Genomic DNA, 9860 nt, shown 5'->3' on the forward strand with positions numbered 1-9860 from the left:
GTCACTAAGATACATTGCAGATATTCGTTCCCAATATTACAGACAAGGTGTAAGGCAACAAATATGGAACGTTCCTCCCACTAATCATCCTCCAAACAACCTCCGTTCTCTAGACTAATGCATATAAATGCAAGTAAAGAAACCAAAGTCTTATACTCACGTAACTAATAACCATGTTGATCTTTACACATGATTCTCACCCCGAGAAAGGTTCAGAACCTCCAAACCTGGGTATATCGCTCTTTTCTCTACGCAATAGACCCATACATCCAGTACATAGAAGAGGCTATTTTACCGTCTGTTGTTTTTGTTGAGATCCTGGAAACATGTTTCGACTTGTCGTTTCAGCTGTATTGTGTCAGTTCTATCAGATAAAGCAAGTAAATCACTAAACATACCTCCTTGTAGGTCACAACAAAACAATTCATGCTGTCCCGAGAGACCAACATAATTCTCTCGTCTACGCCGGCATCCAACTTGTTCAGGCAGCTCAACACATGTGCAATATCCACCACCGGTTGACCGTTTTCATCAACCGAATGAAAGACATAATCTCTAAAGAGCTTCAAGTAATAACGATCACCAGTTTCACTCCATCTTGGATCGTGATCGAACTCTGGTCTCTCATTGATGAACCCAAACTTGCACAAAAGCCGGACCAGCCGACCGTTCTCAAGTTCTCTTGAAAGCTCCGATTCAAGCGAGTCTTCATAATGCAGAGCGCTGTCAAAATTCTGGAACGCCTGGTTGGCAATTGTCTTGATGAACTCTTCCACAGACTTCGTTGCACCTGTGGCAAGAAGGTAGATGCTGTCATGCAATTGCATGGAGTAATGTCTCCTGATATAATCCATACTTTTCTGGAAGTTTTGAAGCGCCGTTGGAGTGTTGCATGCAACGGAAAGCATGAGCCGACCTAGCTGGGTCAGGTCCTCAAGCTGAGCCTCACGCACCATGTCCTGAGTTTTTATGGTGTCTGGATGTATCACGTCCAGGATACCGCAACAATTCAAGCGTATTCTAGCACAATCAGTCAATAACATTCCAGACATTTCTAAACTGGTTTAAGTACCGCATTTTGCTTGTAACCAATATTTTTGATCCTTCGATTACCCTCGCTGCCAGACCTGCACTATGAATGACTTTCAGCGCTGAAGCAATCTGTACAATATAGCTCCATAGTACTTGTTCTGGAACTATAGGCCCAACAGAATGTCGAGGGGTAGTGTATCTTGGACTTGGCCCAAAGTGAGTCTCAGCCAGCGTCTTGGACAAAGGATGGTAATCATAGACGAAGATGATAGCTACAAGACAAAACTTAGGCATGAACGCTCACAAGCTCGTCGGATGCAATGAGCCGAAAGAAGATCTGGGTTGACTTACAGCTGTCTCCAAATTTTGTAGTAGTCCAAGCGTTATGGATGGTCACTATGTTTGCGCTCAAAACCTTTTTCCATCTTTGTACTATTCTGATATCGGCTTCGTTGGATAAACGGAACCCTATACATTGATATCTCACCTGTTAGGGCTTTTATATTCAAATGAAACGCGGCAAAAGAACTTACCCTCAACTCTCCGGAGCGCATATGGGTTGGCATCTTCATTTGAGAATGCCTTATAAACCCAGCTTGGATATCCAAATACATTTATGTTCTTTTGGTTTGATGTATCTAGTGGCACTAAAGAGTGAAATTCCTCCACTGCCGGGGGAAGAAGCGAAGAAACGCCTTTATCAGGACGAAAGAGATATTCATGTCAATCACCATCCACCCTGGCTAATAAAAAAACCGAAAGGGACTGAATTACTTGGTAAAGACTGCAACGTAATTTCTGCTTTCCTTTGGAGCTCTTCCCTGAGATTATCGGACATGAAGAATCCATGAATGTTCCTTTGAAACGGTAAAAGTTTTTGCGGAAAGGGAGCCAAAGGAGCATAACGGTGGTAAGGGAGCTTCAAAGTGAGATAATGGAGTTAACAAAACTCTCCATTGTGAAATCAATCATGGCAAAAATTGCAAAGGGGGGGGGGGGCACAACCAGAGGTGTATATGACTGTGTTTGTGGGAAAAACATATCGCCCGTCTGCGCATATGGATTTACCGACTGTGGGACCGGAAACTCATATGCATTCATTGCGTTTGTTGCCGCGTTCTTCATTTTGTTAGCCCTGCGCCGTGATTTCGTAGGCGAATATACATTTTCCGCCAACCCTATGGGATCAAAGCCATGCTGCTGTAACTGATAATTCTGCTGATGATCAACTGCGTGGGATATTGAGTAACTATCCACAATCAGCCGACAAGAAAACGAGTGAGGAAAGCCTTTGAGATTGTAAGCTACCCACCCATTATTAGGATCATGAAATTGAGGCGCAACCGGGGGTGCCGCAACTCCTAGCACGTCAGCTCGAGATGCCGCAGAGTTTGCCCTGCTCAATGTATTACCAGTGGTGTGTTTCGGGGTGAAAGGTGCAGCGTCCGCAACGTTCGGGGATATTGTCTTCTTGGGGGGAGTCGCCGGAGTGAAAGAGGGTGAGTCTACGTTGAATTTCCCTCGCCCGCTCCCAGATTGCTGTTTTTGCGAATGGGGATCGTGATTGAATGCGCAGCCTGGGGTGATCTTAGTGACCTATTCCAGGACATCTATAACCTCTGACCTCTCACCCTTATCTTGGTAACGACAATACCCGTAGATTGTGATGTTTCGACAAAATGTGTTGGTAGATTCTGCTTTGTGTCAGGACCAGCGGATATCCGTACAATCAGATTTCGTGGATTGGAGTATAGCGGACCTTTCGCTTTTGGTCGAGGTGAGGACGAAGCACCACTGATAGACCGGCGGTTCTCATTCGGAGGTGGAGTTCTTGATCCTGTCGGCGAAGCACCAGTCACAGAGATTCCAGGGCCACCGCTCGTATTTGGCCTCAGTGGGGAGGTCAATGCCTGGTTGAAATTGCGGTTGCTGCCCGTCGCCGTTGACGGTCGTTCGGTCATCGTGGAAGTTGTTGTGGGCTATGGATATCCGGGAGAGAACAGTATCCCATGCAGGAATGTATCAAAAGCAGATTATAGCAACAAGTTTACTATTATTTATTATCTTTTTCCGTTGCCCGAGGATTAATAATTCTGAGCGAATACCATGGAAGGGAAATTGAACAAATTCCGGAGGTTCGCTTCGGTTGATCCTTGCTTTTCTCTCTGTTTCCCTCTCCCTCTGTCTGCGATGAGTCTATGTACCTCTCACAGATTAGAGCCTCCACAGTACGAGAGTACAGGTTTCCCCACGCCTAAGTGTTTCTTTTGATGGAATAATCTGAGGATCGAAGAATACAGCTGTTGAATGAGATTCAGGTACAGTTGAGGTATATTTGTAATATGGAAAGCTCTTCTTGTTTATCGGGAAAGCTGGGTGTGTGTGTGGTTATGGAGGGGAAGGGATGTATCTCTCTCTACCTATGTAGGTATCTCAAGGACCAGGTATCGCAAATCGTCCTGGGGGACAGACTTGTGTAGCGATGGGTGGGATGCTGAAAGATGCAGCAGGAGGCTGTTCTCGGACAGAATAGGAGGGGAGCGCTCGAGGAGGAGAAGAAGAAGTATGTAGAGGCGGCGCGGCTGTCCGCAAGTTAAGGAACGGCGAAGGGCTTACTCGGAAGGAGGGGTGCATCTAGCCTCGATCTGGGAATAACCTATCAACTTTAGTGGCTTGTACCCCACGTTACACAGCCCATGCTGTACCTGATCTTCCAATGCGGAGACTTCTCAAGATCTACAGACGAGAATTTGGGTTTCCTAAAATTCTTGAGATGCTGGAGTATGTTTTGGAGCTCGTATGGGCCGGTCTGTCTTCTATGACTTGCCTGGGCATCAAGGACCCTCATAACGCCACCACATGAGCCCTCTATATAGCATATGATATATGCCTGCAATTATATCGAAGAAATCTGGCCAAATCAATTTCTATTTAGACGTCCATTGCGTGCGGTGAAAAATTGGCGTCCCGAGACATAGTAACAGAACAAAGTTAATATATTGATCCACCATAGCACTCAAACGCAGGACTGGGATTGCAACTTAAATTATAATCCAGGTGTGTTTTAAGTATTTGGTAGGTTTTTTTTTGTTGTGGCCACTAACATTACAGGCGCTGCGGATTTCACTTAGAAAATTCATTTGGATCCCAGAAAGGAATGAGGCATTGCGGGAAGCCTGGGCCAAGAATTTCAGGTTTCTAGTGATAGTACTCAAATCAACGTTAACTAGGTACACCAAACTCCACTATTGGTACGCATGTCTAGTTCAAGAAGACAACCTTTCTTCGTCTTTTGGGACTGTATTTAGTTGGATGCACATATGATTCTGATAGCCCCAGGACATACAATATGGATCATACAAGATTGGTGGCGAAAACTTATTCTCACGGCAAGCTGTACAAGTTATCTATTAGCGCCAACAAGGAACCAAAGTCACAGGGAGACTCGACTGTTTAGATTATCCAGCCTCTATTAGACAACTTTTCATTGATGTTGAACGATTGCATATAACGATCAAGACAGGAGACACATCATGTTCTTGACGGGGGAAAAAAACCACACATTAGTATACCGCAGTTGCCTCTGAGCACTTTAGTCCCGACTCTCAATAGCAAAGCTGGCTCGTGGAATACATGTACGTAGAAGGTACAATCGCCCCATTCAAGTTAGCTCGCCATATTTAAGCAAGATGCCAAACATAAAGCGGGATACACAATTATTCCAAGCTTAAAATGTCAAGCCAACCTTCATCGAATTTATAGTTATTGACTAGCAAGGGATGAGATGATTCGAGTGATAATCCATGACCCATGAAGGCTACATATCCAGGCTACATCCATCATCCAGTAAAAGAATACATGAGCGCACGTAGAAGTACATGATTTTGCAGATATCGATAATGATAATGAGAGTGAAAAAAAAGGAATGCCGGGGCGCGTGATTTTTAAGAAACATATGCCCCATCAAGTAAGTGTAAGATCTTTGGAAAAAAGATTTACAAAAGTGTTGATACATTGCGGCTATCCAATGCGATCACGGTTTTAACGGTTCTTTCCGGAAGCCAGGCCCGAAAAGCGAGTGCAGGGAAAGGAATAAAAGCGCTAATTAACAGTTACAAATGGGTACAGGCACAAATAGGAAAAGTGGATTCATGTGAGGATGATATGGGGAGACATGAGGCATGGGATAGGGGACGATGTTTTAACATAAGATCATATATCATATGACGTAAAGACAAAGTGGGAAATACGATCGTGTATAAGAGCTCTTCCAGGGTAGTTTATGGGTAGTTTATGGGTAGTGGTGCAGGAAGGGATGGGATGGGAGCGGAGAGGATAGGGGAAAACCAATGCAAGACAAGAAAGAAACCACAAGACAGGCCCGTCTTCAACCGATCCATCTAAACGAAAACAAGAGGAAGAAATGAAAACAAAAGAGGAATAAAAACATAGTGTATCTCTAACCAGGATTCATCAAGCATAAATATATCCTTCAGATCCTATAGTCAGACATTCGCACATGCTTTTTTTTTCATTACCAACCGTAACCGCCGGGAAAGAGCAACTATGAAAAGAAAACAAAAACCAAGAGATACGGAGAGGATAAGAGAAACAGCAAACTCCCCCAAGGACCCCGAGTTGGAAAACAAAAAGAGAAGTAAAAAACCAAAGGTAATGCCCAGATTTGAACCGACTGATTGGAAAATGAACCTCTTCATCTAGGAAACTCGGAAAAATATTTTCTTCTTTCCCCTCCCCCCACCCTTCCATTTTTCGTTCTAACCTTGGCAGCAGAAAAAAAATTCATTTCCGAGAGATTTTTAACATCTAAGAAGCTTGTGCCTGCTGACGCTTCACCTGTTCCCTTGTCCATCGAGCAGTTTCAAGTGTTCTAGAGCTAAAGTCCCGGTTTTGTCGTACTTCCTTGATCATGGCACCGATCCAATCGGCACGAAAGTACTGGGCAATCTCGCCACCGGGGAAGGCGTCCGCCAAATCCCTACTCAAAGTAAGTTTATGTGTAAAGAAAGCCTCAGGATATTGCAACTTACCCAAGAACACCCATGCCAGATCTCATCAGTCCTTCAGTCTTGTTTATGTCGGCATTTACCGATGACAGGAACCCGAATATATGCTGAACGTAAGGGGCAAGGAGAGGGGCTAAAGTTATGTTAGCATAATTCCAGTGTCTAAACAAGCTATGCAACACAAGGTCTCACTCTTATCGCCCGATTTCAGAGCAATGATGATGCCGTCGTACGCATCCATGATTCCTTCTCGTAGCGAGATGACATATTCTACCATCTCGTAGTTGCTATCGGAACTGGCAGTAATCCCAGACGCCTGTTGAAGAACACCCATGACCACTTGCAGATATGTCTCGAAGTGGCCCCCAATTGCTTGAGCGATGTCACCAAAGCACTGGAGAATGGCTGGTTTGAATTGCTGGCTAAGAGTGTTGCTCTGTTTTCTTGTTATTATCGCTCAGAACAAACCATTGCAAGCAGGAACACATACCTGGAGATTGTTGAGCAAATAGTTCATGAAGTGGTCGCAGTAAGGCGCTGCCTTGTCGTTTATTGAACGGGCAATGTCACCAACGAGACCAATGGCCATTGAGCAGAGCTGTTGCTCCTCTTGGTTGCCAAGAGCATTGTATAGGAAAGGCGTGAATGCATCCATGTAATTGGTGAAGTCCTCCTCCAAAGCGTTAGCCATAGCTCCAACGGCCCCAAATATCGCGTCGGGAACAGATGAGTTTGGTGGCAGCGTGGAGAGGATCCCCAAAAGGATCTGCATGATGCTATCGGCCTGGGGCTTGATCTCTTTGTCCAAGCGTTGAATGATGGTCTGTGCCACAAGTTAATTTGGGGATGCTAAAAGCTATCAAAAACGCTGGAACCCATACCATCAATACAACAGCCAAACTAGTCTGCATCTCCTCCAAAGTGATACGGTCATCCGTGCTAACAATTTGGCCTCTCAAAGTAACAGTCTTCTCTAGTCTCTCCATGATTACAGTGCACAATTGAGCAATAGACGGCAGCTCATCCTGTCCAACGTTGGCAACAAAGGAGTTGAGGACTTCGTAGCAAGCCGTTCTGAGCTGGTTATCAGCGTCGGACCTATAAATAAATATTTGTTTAGCCTCAGTCTCCCAAAATTCAGAATGGGAATCTGGTTGTACCTTTCAGTTGCGGCCAACAGGGCACTAACACTGTCCTTGAAGTATTTTGACAACGAATTTTCCTCAGACTCGCTTTCAATGCCGAATCTGTCCGCCAAGTTCATCAAAGCCCAGCAGCAAGAGCTAGCCATTTTTGGACTATCCTTCAGGCCGGAGAATAATGCCTGGATCAAACTTGGCAGATGGAGTTGAGGGTCGATAGATTGCCCACAACATTCGCAAATCCTTCCAAGAGCATAGGCTGCAGAGTCTTTTACCATTAAGTTTTTATCGTCCATCATTCCCACAAGTACAGGCAGAGCCTGCTTGACCAGGGGGTCAAGTTGCTTGAACTCTGGTCCTTCCATGATTGCACCAAATGCCGAAACAGCAGCATCTCTTAACCTCCAGTTTTCGTGGCGCAAGTTGGCCTCTACAAATTGCAAAACATGGCCGATCACTAGACCTTGGACACGCGCGGAGTAAAGCTGCAGGCACTGGTATGCTGCGCGGGAGACATTGTACTCATCGTCCGCGGCATCTTCGTCCTGCTTTGTGAGGAGCTCCAATAATACTGGGACGACCTCTGGAGTGGCAATACGCGCAAAATTAAAGAATGGCCGAAGCTCAGTCATTCCTTCTGCTTGGAACTGTATACTGTTAGCGTCTAAAGTCCGATTCAACAGCTGGGGTTGGATTTACCTGTTCATTGTCATCTTCAACAGCGGACTCTTCCTCACAAACCGTGCACCAAAATTCAATGGCCAATTTGGAGACCTCCTCCTCCTCGTGCTTCATCCCCACAATTGTCAATCCAAACAGGGCCTTCTCCATGTAGAACTTCATCTTGTCGTAGTAAAGGTTCATTATCCTGTTCAGGCACCCAAATGCTGCCTGAGTAATCCTGTAGTCGGTGCTCTGTGTGGCCTCACAGATGACCTGCATGATATAGTTCCTCTCACCATCATTCTCAAAGTTGGTTCGAACAAACTCCAGTGAATCACCCAACGCAACCATGGCCGCATATCTTACGTCGGCGTTAGGCTCCTCCTTCCGGGCACCCTGCACGACAGCAGTGAGGATTGCATTAGAGTGCTGGTTCAGACTATCCCGGAGTTCCTGCTCCTCTGATTCACAGATATAACCAATGGTGGTCAAGGATGACTGCTTAAGGCTGTCGGATCCTTCGCCGACATTTCGTACCAGTGCAGGCATCAAGTCCGGCCACTGATTTCGGGGGAGTTCGATGGCCGCGATGGCCGCAATGAACTGCGCGGCCGATTGCCCCGCACGGTTGTCGGTCGAGGCTAGTGTTCGAAGAGAGTTATCCCGGACTTGGGTCTTGATGGTTGGGTCGACCTGGGTGAGCCATTTCTGCTGTACCTCTAGCAAACGTGTTCGCTCTTTGGCAGTGAGGGCGTTCTTCAGAGCGATACCAGCAGCACTACGGATAAAGGGAGATGTCTCTTCATTTGCGAGTTCCGCCGAGAGCATTTGCAGATACTCGGGCTACATAAAACCACAAAAAGTCAGTTTCCCGCCTCTTCAAGCCAGGGAAATCGGATACCCAAACGAGGGAGGGGTGTGTTGGGTGGAGAGGGGGGGGGGGGGGGGGGGGGCAACGTACAAAGTGTTGGGCGGCAGCGGTCGAAAGCTGCTCCTCAGCAGCGTTACGGATAGCATTATCTAGAGAAAAATGAACATCAATTTCCGGAGCAGAAATTGGGGTTGGGGGATAGACAACTCACCGGCAGATAAGGTATTTGCCAACACCTCAGAGACGTTCATGGTTGCGGTTGTGGTGGTTTTGCGATGAGAATGAGATGGCGATGAGATATGTAGTTTAAATCGACGACGTTGAAAATTAAAGACTCAAGGCGTCGGGGAATCGGTTGTGATGATGGAATTTGTGGATGATGATGGTTGTGGGTAGAAACAAGTGGGAGAGGAAAGAGGTGGAGGCGGTCGTGGAGTCTACTGAAAGAAGCACGAGGCTGTCTCCTGTGGAAAAGTTCAGTGTCAAAGGTTTGACGCGGGCCACAACAACTCTGCCTTAGGGGGAGTAATTGCGACGTTACACAGCGTTGAATACAACAAGAGATTGTGATTCCTGATTTACCGGAGAAAAAAGGGAGAAAATAGAGAGTTGTAATCAGGGGGACTCTTTTTCTTTCCTTTCAGGTGTAAAAAGAGGGGGGGGAGGTGGGGGAGGCTACCGCAATATCAAGGTGGGGAACGTGCTTGGGAGGCAGCAACGAACCTCTCTTTTTTTCTGTTTTGTTTGGGGGTCTTGTTTTTTTTCCCCCCCTTCTCTTAGTTTCTATTGTTTTGATCCTCTACTAAACAAGCTGAGTTTGTGTGTGGATATTTCTCCTCACTGGTTGGCGTGGGAATAAGGCAGGGAAAATGGTGGGAGGGATTGGATTTTTGTTTCGAACTGTGAGGAAGGAGGGGCTCTTTTTGACGGAATTCCAAGAGGCATTATCTATGCCCCACAGGGATGGTTCAACCCCTCTGAAGCTCTCCATGGGGCTAGAGGGGGGGCACAAAGCAACCAGCCAGCCAATGATAACCCCGCTCTTAGATGAGTCATCCGCGAAAACTGGAGAAGCTGAGAGAACTATTCAACGACCTCTTCTTCGTGAAGAAGAAAAGAGACAAA

At 46.1% G+C, this 9860-nt stretch overlaps 2 protein-coding genes across 2 annotated transcripts; both read right to left on the reverse strand.

Annotated features, from left to right (window-relative positions):
• Window positions 1-291: 291 nt before the first annotated feature.
• Window positions 292-2993, reverse strand: H6S33_005943 (uncharacterized protein; the record flags this gene model as incomplete). The annotated part of the gene is made up of 11 exons (XM_044837344.1): window positions 292-348; window positions 399-1020; window positions 1073-1304; window positions 1384-1500; window positions 1566-1727; window positions 1807-1951; window positions 2038-2151; window positions 2197-2281; window positions 2345-2609; window positions 2664-2726; window positions 2792-2993. The coding sequence occupies 11 exons, from the start codon at window positions 2991-2993 to the stop codon at window positions 292-294; spliced, it is 2064 nt and encodes a 687-aa protein (XP_044699252.1).
• Window positions 2994-5859: 2866 nt separating this feature from the next.
• Window positions 5860-8986, reverse strand: H6S33_005944 (uncharacterized protein; the record flags this gene model as incomplete). Its single annotated transcript, XM_044837345.1, has 9 exons — window positions 5860-6031; window positions 6084-6192; window positions 6252-6495; window positions 6550-6882; window positions 6941-7157; window positions 7220-7848; window positions 7901-8707; window positions 8826-8884; window positions 8947-8986. 9 exons carry the CDS (start codon window positions 8984-8986, stop codon window positions 5860-5862), a joined length of 2610 nt encoding a protein of 869 aa, XP_044699253.1.
• Between the last annotated feature and the right edge of the window lie 874 nt (window positions 8987-9860).

This window comes from Morchella sextelata, assembly GCF_020137385.1.
Source record: "Morchella sextelata strain SCLS chromosome Unknown scls_2, whole genome shotgun sequence".
NCBI classification, from domain to species: Eukaryota; Fungi; Ascomycota; class Pezizomycetes; order Pezizales; family Morchellaceae; genus Morchella; species Morchella sextelata.